At 42.0% G+C, this 16,467-nt stretch overlaps 1 protein-coding gene across 1 annotated transcript in view; it reads right to left on the bottom strand.

The window, feature by feature from the left end:
- Positions 1 to 5,877, bottom strand: part of stox2b (storkhead box 2b) — a 54,860-nt gene extending 48,983 nt beyond the window's left edge. Inside the window, exon 1 of the mRNA XM_085282656.1 lies at positions 4,929 to 5,877. Coding sequence (XP_085138782.1) covers positions 4,929 to 5,265 — 337 coding nt within the window. The 5' untranslated portion in view covers positions 5,266 to 5,877. The remainder of the gene's footprint in view (positions 1 to 4,928) is intronic.
- Positions 5,878 to 16,467: the final 10,590 nt, after the last annotated feature.

Genomic DNA, 16,467 nt, shown 5'->3' with positions numbered 1-16,467 from the left:
ATCGGCTTTTCTGTCGTGAGTCCGTCTCTCTTCTCTGTTTTTGGTCCACTTCGCGCCAGAAAGAGGAAACCAGCGGCTGAACAACAGCAGCACGTTTAAGCTTGATCAGCTGTTGTTAGAATTTATTTAATATTACTTTCTACACCAGGATCTTTTTCTACGCAGCTGACGCTGGTAACTGTGCAGGGGCGGATCTAGCAAAGTTTAGCCAGGGGGGCCGATAGGGCATGAACAGGGAAAAGGGGGCACAAAGACATACTTTTCTTTCTTATTCTCAATTAAAATGTCGAGCTTTTAATAAATAATTATCTGAATCTTACACCCAAAGTTTTAATCTGATGTAAAATGTATAGAAGTCCATTACTGTATATAGTAACTGTTAAGTCTAATATACTCTAGTAAGCTATAGTACTTTTTTCTTTGGGAAGGTACCATCTGTGCAGTCTGCAGTTCTGTTGAAGAAAGATGTTGAATCTGTTTAATTATTCTTGAAAAATAATTTAACTCTGTGCATTTTTTTTTTCACACTGCATCAAATTAAAGTTGATTACGTCGATTAAGCATCATGAGGTGGAGGGTGATACGTATGACCTCTCAGCTAGGTTCTAGCCAATCATTTTACGTTTCCGAGGATAGTAGGCGGGCCCAGGTACGTACGTTCTTTTAGAGCAGAGCAACAGATTAAAAATGCCCAAGGCGAAGCGGTCAAAGTCTGGCTGTACTTCACAGCAAAATATGCAAACTCAGCAGCAACAAGTGCTTTAAGCTGATACTGTGATACTGTCAAAGGAGGTAACACCAAGAATCCGATGAAACACCTGGCGACGCATAGCGTTTTTTTAAAAGCAGAGAAATGCGCCGTATTTGATAGCTTGCTGCGAGACCTCACACCTCACACATCTACTGCGGGTGTGGTGCCTGTTATCGGACCCGGAGTTAGCAACATCCCCCAAAAACCCGAAGAGGAGAGTCCTGGCCCCTAGCCCTGCCAGTGTAGCAGAAATGATGAGGATGATGATGCAGCAGCAGCCGTTCTTCTCTGCGTGAGTAGCTTAATGTTGTTCGTGTGTAATTTACATTGAGTAGGCTAACCACGTTATTACATTAATGCATGTAAGGTGAACTAGCAAACACCATCATAGTTACATGCGGCTGTCTTCTTGTTTGATGGCAGATACTCCCTTCACCCTGGCCAAAAAGGCTAAAATGACCAAAGAAGAAGTGGAAAACAGTTAAACATGAGAGGTCAAAGGAGCTTGCAAAGAAAAGCGTCTGGACTTCTTTAAGTTACTTGAAGACGTTTCACCTCTCATCCGAGAAGCTGCTTCAGTTCTAAGGTCAAATGGTGGAGAGTCCCAGATATAAACCTAGTGGGAGTTTCCCCCCACAGAGGGACAAAAGGACCCCCTGATGATCCTCTAATCGCCTGAGCCAAGGTGTGAAACTGGGTGTGGGTCCCAATCAGCCAGAGTTTCGGGTGAGCTCATTGTGAAACCTGGCCCCACCTTATCATGCGAATTCCTGAGGTCAGATGGCCCAGGATGTGAGTGGGTGTTAAGGCGTCTGGGAAGGGATCTCAAAACTGGATTATAGATGGCAGAGAGTTGGTGTCGTAAACCCCGCCTCTGTTCAAAGATGGTCGCTCACAGTGGACATAGATGCTTCTTTCACTCCTCTTTCAAACCATCTGTCCTCTCTGTCCAAAATGTGAACATTGGCATCCTCAAAGAGTGTCCTTTATCCTTAAGATGCATTTTGGACAGAGAGGACAGATGGTTTGAAAGAGGAGTGAAAGAAGCCATCTATGTCCACTGTGAGCGACCATCTTTGAACAGAGGCGGGGTTTACGACACCAACTCTCTGCCATCTATAATCCAGTTTTGAGATCCCTTCCCAGACGCCTTAACGCCCACTCACATCCTGGGCCATCTGATCTCAGGAATTCGCATGATAAGGTGGGGCCAGGTTTCACAATGAGCTCACCCGAAACTCTGGCTGATTGGGACCCACACCCAGTTTCACACCTTGGCTCAGGCGATTAGAGGATCATCAGGGGGTCCTTTTGTCCCTCTGTGGGGGGAAACTCCCACTGGGTTTATATCTGGGACTCTCCACCATTTGACCTTAGAACTGAAGAAGCTTCTCGGATGAGAGGTGAAACGTCTTCAAGCAACTTAAAGAAGTCCAGACGCTTTTCTTTGCAAGCTCCTTCGACTACGATGACCTGGATGACTGAGAACCTTCACAGACACTTAAACATGAGAGGTTTTTGGACAAAGTTTGTGTTTTTTCCATTGTTTAAGCACTGCTTCCAGCCAAGAGTGATACCATATATGTCCTATAGCTGCAGAAAAGGCTAACATTGTTATCTTTTTACCAAAAAAAAACAGCTGAACATGAGAGGTTTTTGGACCAATTTTGTGTTCTCCATTCTTTAAGCACCGTTTAAGCACCGGCACCGTTTCAAAAGTACCGGTTTGGTACTGGTATCGGATAAAACCTAAACGATACCTATCCCTACTCGAGATGAGTACTGTCAGTGCGCCTCAGGGTGGCTGTGGCTACAATGTAGCTTGCCATCACCTGTGTGTGAATGGGTGGGTGACTGTGTGTGAATGGGTGGGTGCATGTGTGTGAATGGGTGGGTGACTGGGTGTGTAAAGCACTTTGGGGTCCTTAGGGACTAGTAAAGCGCTATACAAATACAGGCCATTTACAGGCCATGAGAGGGGCCTGTTGAAAAAGCCTGGCTGTCTCATGGTAACATACAGGAGTCATCACTCACTGTAAAGGTGACACAGAGTTCCCAAACTTCATGCATTACCACTGCATCAATCACCAACAGGCGTTACATGCAAAGGTGATCGGGCATGTCATGACTCTCGTCGTGAAGATCATAAACAGCATCCGCTCCAGAGCTAAACAGCACAGAGCATTCAAGGTGCTGTTGAAGGAGCTGTCAGCTGACTGTGGTGACCTGCTACTAAATCCCGTGGCTCAGCACGGGATGGATTTTGCTTTGTTTTTTGTCACTTTTGGGTGAAATCAGGGAGTTCATGCAATCCAAGGCGATAACACAACGCTGCTGGAGGACAGTGAGTGGATACTTGACCTTGCATTTTTGATGGACATTACTGGGAAATTGAACCATTTCAACTGTAAGCTGCAAGGCAAAGGTAAGACTGTTGCTGACATGATAAGTGCTTTAAATGCATTTAAAGCCCAGATGAACATCTTCTCTGTGCATGTACAGAGAAATGCACTTTCCCTCTGTGCAGATGGTGCTGAAAGACAACGCTTCTGCATCTGAGACTTTTGACAAAGTTGCAGAAAAGTACTCTCAAGACCTTGATCATTCATTTCCAATCCATTCATGAACGTGGACACAGCATGCATTGCTGAGCAACTAAGTGCAATGTTCAGCTTTATGCTGGACAGGTGGAAATCGAAATTAGAACACAGCAAAATGACCTCCACCTCAAAGCCAAACTTTGGGTGCCTTGTTGACACAGAAAAGTACAGTGGTGTATGCACAGCATCTATGAAGGTTGCCAGCCTGTATGGTTCAACCTGTCTTTGTGAATCAGCCTTTTCTGACATAAACTTCATCAAGAACAAGCACAGAACACGCCTCTCTGATGCACATCTGCAAGACTGAGAGCTGCGGTGTCAAGTTATACCCCAGATTGCAACACACTGGTGAACAGCAGGAAATGCCAGGGTTCCCAGTGGCAACATGGCAGTGTCATGGCAAAGCTGAATTTAATTATTGAAAAACAAACGTGTTCATTGAATGTAACATTTGATTTTTTTTAGAAAATCTGCAGATTTTGTGACAAGTTCAGTAAAATCTGAAAGTTGATTTTTGTATGTTTCATAATTGATAATCTGTGCAGACATGGTGCAGTGCATGATTTGTTCAACATTGTTAGCGGCAAGTGAAAACGTTGCAGATTATTTGAAAATGTAAATACTTTAGAGATTTATAGAAAGAAAGTGTGTATATGTATCTGTTTCCTACCTTCTTAAAGCATTGTTTGTAATTATTGTGAGAAATCATTAACAGGATCAGTGTCTTTACAGAGATGAATACCTTCAATTATTAATAATAACATATAATTAAAAGTAAACTGAGCAAATTTGTTATTTCAGAAGTGTAAAGTATCAAACTGGTAGCCCTTCGCATTAATCAGTACCCAAGAAGTAGCTCTCAGTTTCACAAAGGTTGGTGACCCCTGATTTACTTACCCCTGAGTCCAGTTTACTGTAGAAGACTTCTCAGGATGAAACAGACACCCAGGGTTGGAAGCACATGCCCTGTCTGCTTTCAGTATTGCTATTCCAACCCTATTCCCAAAGAGATACAGCCCAGTTTCTCTTTGACTGCAGCTGTTGATTAAAACTGTCAATCATTATGTACTGTCTAAGTTTTACAGCATCAAGTCACTAATGAAAAACAAACTTGTGAGAAACATGTACCCTTGATCCAACACCAGCATTAAAACAAGTTCTCCAGTTGTTGTTTCAGTCTGAGCTGCCGGTCCTCTAACATGAGTATGAAGACTTATTCTAAATGCTCTAAACAACAGAATAATTCAACTCTGTCTTATTTCATCTGGGCCAAATTGTGTATCCCCGAAGATGCGCGATTATAAAATATACAAAATAAGACAATAACAAAGTGTATTAGGCGAATATAAAGTGATATTTACATTTTTCTGCTAGGAGATTTAACACATCATAAGCTACTTGTCAGTTATGACGGCCCTTAAAATAAACACTGGTGCTCAAACTAAAGACATTTCCAAGTGACACAACAGGCAGTGCACATGAAAATGGCTCTCAGCGTCAAGGTGCTGTATTAAGCTTCAACAATTGTATGGGATATCATTACCATAAGTACACAAGACTAGGTGTAGAGGCCTTACCGAGGTATTTAATGGTGAATCCCCGAGGCGGATTAAGAGACCTCCGCATCCATCCCTCCCTCAGTACCTCCAGGTGGTCTTCCTTGCCTTGAATTAATAGCACATGCTCGTCAATCCATCCCAGGAAGAAAGTCTCGGACACGGCCTCTGTAATCCGCTGGTTCCATACATGATGCTGGGTATTTTCTGCTTTAAAATCGGCAAAAATCTCATAGCCGGTGTGGTGTCTCGGGAACTCGTCGCTTTCAGACACCCTGCCCCCTAACGCCTCCCCAGCCCCGACCCTGGATAGCACTATAGCCAAAGAATGGGGAGCTATCTGCAGGAAAGACTCCATTGTCGCATCGGCCTTCTAGCTCTCGGTCGAATACACTACAATCGTTTTATTCATCTCTAACAACGTCGGGCTGAACGGAAAACAAACAGTCCATGTTGGCTGGCAGTGCAGCTACGTTTTGCGGCAGCCGCATAGATTATAGTTGTATTTCATGAAGCTAGTCTGCTAGCTGCAGTTAGCTCTTTAACCTTACATGTACCCAATTTCTACATTTTAAGGTCCGTCTTCCTGTTCGGGCGGAATGTAGAGCCCCGAAACCGAACACGAAAATTAGTGTTGATTCATCTCGAGTGCTGTCTAGCAGGAGAGGACATGATTCATTCTCGATTTAAACCTCGTTGTTGCGCCTGAGATCTAGAAATATTGCTACCTAGCTGGATGCTAACATTTTAATCAATTCACCCCGGCAACAGATGCGGCGGCGCCCCTCTTCTTAGCAACAGACAGCAACGCAGTTTCGTGGGTCAGTTGGCTTTGATTTGCCAACCTTTACGATTAAGGGCCAGGCGTAATTTTCAGTTGTCAGATGATCGTGTCGAGTCTTGCGATACGCTTTAAACAATACGTAAGAATACAGCTGGATGCAGGACTGTCTCATCCAGGTACAGTGGTGACAGACGTCGCTACGGAGCTACGCTTTAATAAGTGTGGAAACATTCTTCCGGGTACATTTTCAACTTAAGACTCTTCGTGCCACATATATATGTGGGCTAACTATTCTAAATAATTACTATTACCTTGTTAACAAATTATTATACTTGAATAATACATATAAAAATGACTCGCATATAATTATACTATAGTAAATCTTTGTTCATGACTAGTTCACTTGAAATGAGCAGTTTTGAAACACACATTTTGTAGTAGTTCAACAGATCATTTTTATGAATTTTCTGAACGATTTGGGAGTGATTGTAGCCTCCCCGAAGTAACGAATCACAAATAACTGTGTGTGTTTTTTGTGTGTCTTGGCTGTGCATGGGTTATGTGCAATATGTGTGGAATATGATGAATTCTGAAGTGCTTAACAAGCTAATAACACACGCACACAGACACACTAACTGCCATAAAACTTGCATAAAATGTTCTTGTCCTCAATTCTTCCAAGTTTGTACACACTCATTTTAGTACATGATTTGATAGCTTACACATCCCATCACTCAGTGCTGCTGCTCCAACACCTCAGGGCTGGATGTGCTGCAGCTGTCCCACAACAGACTGACCATTTAATTCAGGTGTTTTGGAGTGGGGAAACACCCCTACCTAAAACATCTAAAGCAAGCTGTCCCAAGAACCAGAACTTTGAACTGCTGCATTGCCATTATTGCCTGAAGAAAACTGGCCCAACTACACGGTGTTGCCCTGAGACGACGAACCAAAATCTGTCTATAAACAACTAAAAATACTTCTTCAATGTTCTTAAACATGCACAGATTTTAAATATATGCTTATTTCAATTTAAACGTACATAAAATTGATATTAGTCTCAGCATTAGCTAGCACTCTGTCGTGCAGATTTGACATCTGAGAGGATTGCTCCACCCCCGAGTCAAAGGTCAAACTCTGTGCTTCTCATCATTTTACTGAAAACTGAAGTGTGTTGTGTCACAAAACAAGTAAATATGTCTTTTTTAAATTATGGGAGAGTGTAATCACAACAAGATTGGTTTAATTCCTGAAGGCAACACTGTGCCATGGAGGGTTATTAGTAATGGGTGTAAATGGGTGAATGTGGTATGCTCTATATAAGAACCAGTCTATTTACAGATTCTTCAACCTGCATTTGTGGGATTGTAAGTCAACCAGTGTGGTTGTGTTGGTCACTCTGGCAGAACCAGTGCACTCAAGCTGATGGGATTCCAGAAGCTCAGAAAAAGAGTCAGCAGCAGAATCAGCTGCTTGACACTGGCAGAGAAGATCTGGCAGGTTTTCAACCCACATACTCAACCCTACTCTTTACTTTTGGTCCTAAGTTTATTATTCAAGTCAAGGGTAATCATTTATTTACATGGGCTGTTCGGTTGAGTCATTCAGCTATAGATAGATAGATAGATAGATAGATAGATAGATAGATAGATAGATAGATAGATAGATAGATAGATAGATAGATAGATAGATAGATAGATAGATAGATAGATAGATAGATAGATAGATAGATAGATAGATAGATAGATAGATAGATAGATAAACCTGTTAATTTAAAGTTAAAGTTAATTCTGCACGTCACATTTTTCCTCCCTCACATAAGAAACTTCCCTGTATAACACAGAAAAGGAGAAAAAATAAGTTGCAAATAGGAAAACAAAAAATGTTCATTTCAAAACAAAGTGCTTGAATTATCTGGGAGGCAAAACTTAACATCTTCTGCAACACAGGAACACTGAGTTGCTGAGGGGACAGTGTGTGATTGTTTGGTACCACCACATGGCCAGAGGGAGGAGCAGTTTGCAATCTCAGGTCAGGGAGAAAGGGAGGTTGGAGGTTGTGGCTGATAAATCTGAGGGGCTGATGAGAGTGCGAGGCTGTGACCCTGAGTGTTTCAGCATCTCTCAGGTGTGGATGTTGAAAATTTAAAGGGCAAAGGAGCTGATAATGCAGGTCGCTGATGGAGCTGAGGCTGTGCAGGTACGAGACAAGCACCTGGTTTGTTCCCACCTTTGGGGACAGGTGCACTGTAAGACCGGAGAGGATTGTAATGAACAATTTGAGACCTGACCTGCTACAAAGACCAAGAAGCTTATCGTGGACTACAGGAACTCCAGGGTGGAGGGCACACCCAGCAGTTTGATGGGACAGAGGTGGAGAGAGTCAGTGGTTTCAGGTTCCTGTGGATCAACCTCAGTGAGGAATAATTTGTTATTTGCAGGTCACTCTGGAATGGTGGCTGCACGAGTTTATTTCTCTTCACTTTTCACGTCTCTTCTCTTCTTTGTCTGTACTTGTTATGTCTGCTTTGCATTCAGTGCTGGAATTTATCACATAAACATACAGCACACACACAAACACACAAACACACACAGCAAGCTTCATGCCAACAACAGCCTCGGCCCACCTGATGGTCAGTCTGTTTGCGTCCTTTGCTTTGACGCCTGCACCCCAGCACGCCACAGCAAAGACGATGGTGCTGCCAACAACAGGCCGATAGAACATATGGTGCAGCTGCTGCAGACACTGAAGGATCTGAGCCTTCGTAGAAAGTAAAGCCGGCTCAGAGCCTTTGTGGAGGCAGCGTCCGTGTCGGCAGACCACTCCAGCTTGTGATCCAGTTGAACTCCCAGATACTTGTAGGATGTGACTATTTCCACATCAGTCCCACTAATGCAGACAGGAGAAGGTGGGGATCTGTTTCTGCAGGTGGTTCACCTCACACCACCTCATAAAGAGATCAGTCCGTCCTCTGTACTCCTCTTCCCGTGTCCACACTTCCAATAATGGCCGTGTCATCAGAGGATTCCTGGAGGAGTTTCTGTGATGTGCTTGAAGTCGTCCGTATGGATGGTGAAGAGGAGAGGGGACAGCACAGTTCCCTGGGTGCTCCTATGTTGCTGTTCAGACTCTCTGACACACAGCTCTGCAGTCTCACAAACTGTGGTCTGCCTGTCAGGTACAGTGGGGAAAAAAGTATTTAGTCAGCCACCGATTGTGCAAGTTCCCCCACTTAAAATGATGACAGAGGTCAGTAATTTGCACCAGAGGTACACTTCAACTGTGAGAGACAGAATGTGAAAAAAAAATCCATGAATCCACATGGTAGGATTTGTAAAGAATTTATTGGTAAATCAGGGTGGAAAATAAGTATTTGGTCACCTCAAACAAGGAAAATCTCTGGCTCTCACAGACCTGTAACGTCTTCTGTAAGAAGCTTTTCTGTCCCCCACTCGTTACCTGTATGAATGGCACCTGTTTGAACTCATCATCTGTATAAAAGACACCTGTCCACAGCCTCAAACAGTCAGACTCCAAACTCCGCCATGGCCAAGACCAAAGAGCTTTCGAAGGACACCAGGAAAAGTATTGTAGACCTGCACCAGACTGGGAAGAGTGAATCTACAATAGGCAAGCAGCTTGGTGTGAAAAAATCAACTGTGGGAGCAATCATCAGAAAATGGAAGACACACAAGACCACTGATAATCTCCCTCGATCTGGGGCTCCACGCAAGATCTCATCCCGTGGGGTCAAAATGATCATGAGAACGGTGAGCAAAGATCCCAGAACCACACGGGGGGACCTGGTGAATGACCTGCAGAGAGCTGGGACCAAAGTAACAAAGGTCACCATCAGTAACACACTACAACGGCAGGGAATCAAATCCCGCAGTGCCAGACGTGTTCCGCTGCTGAAGCCAGTGCATGTCCAGGCCCGTCTGAAGTTTGCCAGAGAGCACATGGATGATACAGCAGAGGATTGGGAGAATGTCATGTGGTCAGATGAAACCAAAGTAGAACTTTTTGGTATAAACTCAACTCGTCGTGTTTGGAGGAAGAAGAATACTGAGTTGCATCCCAAGAACACCATACCTACTGTGAAGCATGGGGGTGGAAACATCATGCTATGGGGCTGTTTTTCTGCCAAGGGGACAGGACGACTGATCCGTGTTAAGGACAGAATGAATGGGGCCATGTATCGTGAGATTTTGAGCCAAAACCTCCTTCCATCAGTGAGAACTTTGAAGATGAAACGAGGCTGGGTCTTCCAACATGACAATGATCCAAAACACACCGCCCGGGCAACAAAGGAGTGGCTCCGTAAGAAGCATTTGAAAGTCCTGGAGTGGCCTAGCCAGTCTCCAGACCTCAACCCCATAGAAAATCTGTGGCGGGAGTTGAAAGTCCGTGTTGCTCGGCAGCAGCCCCAAAACATCACTGCTCTCGAGAAGATCTGCATGGAGGAATGGGCCAAAATACCAGCTACTGTGTGTGCAAACCTGGTAAAGACCTATAGTAAACGTTTGACCTCTGTTATTGCCAACAAAGGTTATGTTACAAAGTATTGAGTTGTATTTTTGTTATTGACCAAATACTTATTTTCCACCCTGATTTACCAATAAATTCTTTACAAATCCTACCATGTGGATTCATGGATTTTTTTTCACATTCTGTCTCTCACAGTTGAAGTGTACCTCTGGTGCAAATTACTGACCTCTGTCATCATTTTAGGTGGGGGAACTTGCACAATCGGTGGCTGACTAAATACTTTTTTGCCCCACTGTAGATCCACTGGACCAGTGGAGCCTCCACCTGCATGGACTCCGACTTCTCCCTCAGCAGCACGGGCCGGATCGAGTTAAAGGCGCTAGAGAAGTCCAAGAACATTATCTGAACTGTGGTGTTGGGTCGAGGAACACGCTCTCTGCAGCACATGTATCACTGCATCGTCCACCCCCAGGTGGGGCTGGTATGGAAACTGCAGAGGGTCCTGTGACTAACTCTCCAGGGTGAGTAAGTTGCTAGTTGTTACACTACAAACGTAAGAGACAGTCTATTTTTTCCTGTTATTATTTAAATCAGTGTGGTGGTTGCATTTGGTTACCCATAGGTGTGTGTGGGACCATGCAGACAGCAACATATGTTCGTATCATCACACACACAACAGCTGTGTGCATTCTTAATGCCTTGTTGTAGGAGGTAAGTGTTTGCCCAGACTGTGTTCAGTAAGTTCAAATCATCACATTACTGTACACTGGTACAGCACATGTGGGTGAAGTTCTGGTGTGCAAGCTTCCCAAGCAACAGTGGTGTTGTCACGGTGAGCTGTGTGGCAGGCAGAGGTTGGACCCAAACGCAGGACTCAGAGATGGGAGATGGGAGCACTAGAAACAAAACCAACATTCAAACTCGGAAGGATGATCTAAACTGGGAGTTCATGACGCGGCATGACATAACCTGACAAAACATGACGGCCGAGAAACACACAACTTTTTATGTTTTCACTGTGAAGAATATAGTGACGTATTTGTAACTTAATGGGTGACTGAGACTGAAGAGCAAAAATAAAAAAACTCAGATGTTGTACTTCTAGGTGAGATGAGAATATGTTAATTTAACGTTTGGTCACATTGTTGCAAACTATTTCTTTGCAAACTAAGGTGAGTAAATTTGAGTAGATACGTGTCACAGATAACTTGAGGATACAATAAAGTAAGTATTGGTGATATTACGGATAACGTGGGTAGAATAAGCTGAAGTGTTACTGTAACACACCCAAAGAAAGACTCTAGGTCTGACCAACCGTCTCAGTCGTGGGCAAAAAGATGACAGTCAATAAAATTCTAAAAGATAATTTATTGACAAAAAATATATCAAGAGATAAAAGATAAAACAGTCCAGTGTCCCATTTATGAATCGTATAAAAACACACAGTCCCAAGGCCAGAGCCAGCTATGCCACACGGCCAGTTGCACCCCACATGTTGCCTGTAACAGGGTTAGAAGTTGTCCTTGGAGACCCACCACCCTGCAAGCATATAGTCAGTGGTCACTCCAGCCTCTGCAACTCTGCTGCCTTTAGGCTGTGGCATATAATAGGCCCTGGCCTGCACAGAGAGACAAAACGACACAGCAGTGTTTGTAGTGTGGGCTATAAGTAGACCAGTGTATCAGTGCAATCAAGTACACCTGCCTCTAATTAGTCCAACCCCATTCCAGCCATTGGCTCACCAAAAATGTGACACACACACAAAACCACTCCCAACCCAGTGCAACTTCACACAATAATATGGAGCTGAATTAACACAGGCACATTAGTCTACCATGTTACATTACAAGTATCTTCATCAACTCCACAATAAATGTTTATGAGGAAGTTACACAAACACATTAAAGAGGGTGGATAGGAGCTTTTCATGGTTTACACATCATTATAAGGCTTGTCCACAGGTGGCTTTTCACATATCTTATGTATAACAATTGTTATTTGAATCGTTAGAACACAATTCAACTGTCAGGGCTCTGTGTGCGGGCAGGCAGAGATGAGGATCCAAATGCAGGACTCGGAAAACGGAATGTAACTCAAAAACCTCAGCTTTATTGCTGGCAGGAAAACAAACATGAAGTGAGGATGGAACACTGAGACCAAGGACACACAGGCATAATCTGTGGGTACGACACGGCACTGGGCATGGGAAAACACAGGGCTTAAATACACAGGGTAGTAATGAGGAAATGGGCCACAGAAGGGAGACACAGCTGGGAGAGATCAGGGCTAACGAGACATGGGGAACAAAGCTGCACACACTAACATAAGACAAAGACTTTCACAATAAAACAGGAAACATGAATCACAACTCAGAGACATGGACTCAACACAGAGACAGAAAATGAAACATGGAACTGAACTATACATGAAACCACCATTCCTTAAACATGGATAATAGAAACATGAAACTAATAATAATAATAATAAACATCACAACAAGAGAATGAGAAACAATCCAAAACACCAAGATAACTGAAACACAAAGTACCAGAGAAACAAAGAATAATCCATGATGCAAAAGTGAACCAAAACATAATAAACTCAAAATACTGGGTCCAACGGACCCAGAACCGTGACATCAACAAAAAGTGTTTGAAATAGTCTCTAAACTGAGGTGACATTTACTTTCAGTCAGCTTATCCGACTGCTAGCAAAGGGTGCATAGAAGGCAGTAGGATACTTTTAACACAGATTTGAGTTGTAAAGATTTAATCTTTTATTTGTTTAAAAAATACATTTCAAAATCAACAAGTGGCAAGATGCAGGTCACATAAATGTAACATTGTTTGCTTCTCCTAGTGTGCTGTAATACTCAAGATTTGTTTTGCTGTTTTCATTCTCCAGAGTTCGGTGGAAACGAGGAGCGAGAGAGAGCCGCCTGGTGGTGTATCTGAAAGAAGAGGATCTCTGAAGAGAACAGTTAGTAGGTAAATCTCACTTTGTTTTGTGATTATATATTTTTAAATGGCACTGTCATGATGTGCTGTGTATAAGACCCAAATGCAGAACTCTCAGAGACAAGACTGAAACTGAAGAAACTAAGAACCACGAACTGGGAAAACCACACAGCAAAATGAGGGTACAACGCACCACGGAAAACACAGGGCTTTTTGTTTTGATTGGTAATTTATTTCAACATGTGAACAATATACAAGTACATTTAGAAAAGAAATAAGAGAGAGAAAAAATACTATACAAATTACATACAAAAAACATTCTGATTAATTTACATGTTGAAAGGGAGTGGGAAGAAGTATACACTTATTTAATCCCACCCCTGTCCCATAAATTATCAGTGAATATTTAGTCAGCTTCCTTACTGATATAATTTGTAATAAAAATAGTGAACAGATTTCTGATATACTATATACTATAATATCACATCATGAATTGTTTGTTTGTTTGTTTTTAAATAGAGACATTCACTTAATTTAAATATTTTCCTTTTCTTTATAGATCGAGAAGATCATATTTTTATAACTCTTTTATGTTTGGACATTGCTTTAATTCCATATTCAGTTTGTTCCATAGTTTCACTCCTTGAACAGAAACACAAAAGCCTTTTCTTGTAGTACATACCTTCATTGTTTTGAAGTTACAAAAACCCCTTAAATTATAACTTCCTTCTTTCAAAAAAAAACATACTCTGAATATTACCTGGCAGTTCTTTATTTTTTGCTTTGAATAGAATTTGTGCTGTTTGGAATTTCACTATATCGTCAATTTTCAATATTTCAGACTGCAAAAATAGTGAGTTTGTATGTTCCCTATAACCTGCATTGTGGATGATTCGAATTGCTTTTTTTTGAAGAGTAAAAAGTGAATGTAATGTGGTTTTATAGTTATTGCCCCAGACCTCTGCACAATAGCTTAAGTATGGTGAAACCAGTGAACAGTAGAGAATATGAAGTGATGTTCTGTCGAATACCTGTTTTGCCTTGTTTAGTACTGCAATGCTTCGTGATACTTTGGAATGAATATATCTTACGTGAGCTCTCCAGTTAAGTTTTTCATCTATTATTACCCCCAGAAATTTATTTTCACTGACTCTTTCAATATCAACACCATTTATTTGAATCTTTGCATTTGTATTTAAACTACTATTTCCAATTAACATCAGTTTAGATTTATTCAAATGTAATGATAATTTGTTTTTATCAAGCCAGAACTTCACTTTACTTATTTCATTAGTCATATCCTCCAATAAATTCTGCAGATCATCACCAGAGCAAAAAATGTTTGTATCGTCAGCAAAGAGAACCATTTTTAATACTTTGGACACTTTACAGATGTCGTTAATGTACAAGTTGAAGAATTTTGGACCCAAAACTGACCCTTGGGGTACACCACAAGCAATGTCCATACATAAGGAGCAACCACCATTTATTTTCACAAACTGCTTTCTGTCACTTAAATAACTCCGGACCCAATCTAAAACTACCCCTCTGACACCATAACGTTCCAGTTTTCTTATTAATATATCAGGATGTATAGTGTCAAATGCCTTTGTCAAGTCTATGAATAACCCAGCCACATATTGCTTTTTGTCTATGGAATTTGTGATGTATTCTATTGAATCTAATAGTGCCGATGATGTTGATCTGCTTGATCTGAATCCGTACTGACTCTCAGTGAGTAGTTTATGTTTATCTATAAATTTTTCCAGTCTGTTTTTAAACAGTTTTTCAAGAACTTTTGAGAATTGAGGTAGTAAAGAGACATAAATACACACTGGAACAAACAGGGAATGGGAGACAGGAGGGAAACACAGCTGGGAGAAATCAGAGCTAATGAGACAAGGGGAAGCAAAACCAGACACACTGCACAGGGACTATCAAAATAAAACAGGAAGCACGCGACAGACACAGAAACACAGACTTGACACCGAACAAAAGGGACACAGGAGCAAAACCCAAGAACTAGAAATGACAGAACAAAGAACTAGAGGGCTAAAAAAAAATACCGGGAGAGAAACCTAAACACTAATAGTGACAACAATGATGAAGTCTACGATCAAAAAACAGAACGAAACCCAAAACACTGGGTCACCGACTCAGGACTGTGACAGGTACGTAAAATACTGACGTCTCCTTTTGTCCTGCGTGGCAGGATGGTGAAGAAGTTCCCAGAAGCTGTGGTAAACATCGCAGTCACCAGTTCAGTCAGTCTGAAGCTGGAGGACAGCATCTCAGAACAGTGTGAAGACGGAGTGAATGGGTGTGTTTTAGCTTCTAAACACACCTTACACAGGTAATAAACATGCTCGTGTTGTTATTGTTTGTTTATACTGAAGTACTGTTTCTGACCACTGATTTATAATTAAAGGGCTGCTGTAATATTTGATTTGGGAATTACTTGGAAAATGTTTTGTAATAAACTGTTTAATCAGTTGGAAAAGTGAAATGTCTGTGTGTGATTTTACAGAAGTTACTTTAGTAACTTAAAACTATTTGGATATTTGTGAGTGGGATATATGTAAAAAAGTAAGTTAGAGCAACTCAGCTAATGTAATGTGTCAACTTAATATTACCAGAAAATCTAAATCAATATGAGGTTGTTCAGCTTAATTATGCTTTCGGTGGTCAAAGTAAAACACGTTGGTTTGTTAAACCAGCCGAGTTTGCCAAACCTAAAAATTACTTGCTGGATTTATTGAACAACACTGAGCTGAGTGGAAACTTTGGGCACATTTTTTTAAGTTGAGCCAACAAAACGTTTTATAGAGTGGAGAAGATGATGTTGTAAACTTGTGCAACATGCAGTGGTTGGATGTTATCACCAAACAGTGTTGGTCAAGTTACTTGAAAAAAGTAATCAGTAACTAATTACTGAAGTAACGCGTTACTGCCCATCCCTGTCACCAAATATTACATCCTGTGACATGTACAGACCCCAGTGTGTGCATTCACTGCTGTAGTCTGACTGCAGCTAGAAGACCTCTGAAGTCTCTCTCACGCACCAGCAGAACATGTAGCAGTCTGCCACTGAAGGAAGTACTCGGGGCTTTAAGAGTGACCGCCATGGAGGGGGGAGTATTATCTAACAGGTACGACAGTTCAGCCAACATTCTCTTATTGCTCACTACCACCACTGGGTCAAGAGGGCGTCCCACAACAGGCCTTCAGCTTGTTCCCAGTATGCTGCTGCCCCAGCAGACCACACCATGAAACACGAGTTATGATGCACTTCTTTCTGTGTGCTGTGGTGAGTGGACATCCAAGCCTTCTT

The sequence above is a fragment of the Mchenga conophoros genome, linkage group LG2, assembly GCF_057382185.1.
Source record: "Mchenga conophoros isolate Kocher_MC1m ecotype Shallow Benthic linkage group LG2, M_conophoros_male_GT1.1, whole genome shotgun sequence".
In the NCBI taxonomy this organism is placed as follows: domain Eukaryota; kingdom Metazoa; phylum Chordata; class Actinopteri; order Cichliformes; family Cichlidae; genus Mchenga; species Mchenga conophoros.
Note: the sequence above shows the minus strand (reverse complement) of the source record. Positions and strands in the feature narration are given on the sequence as shown.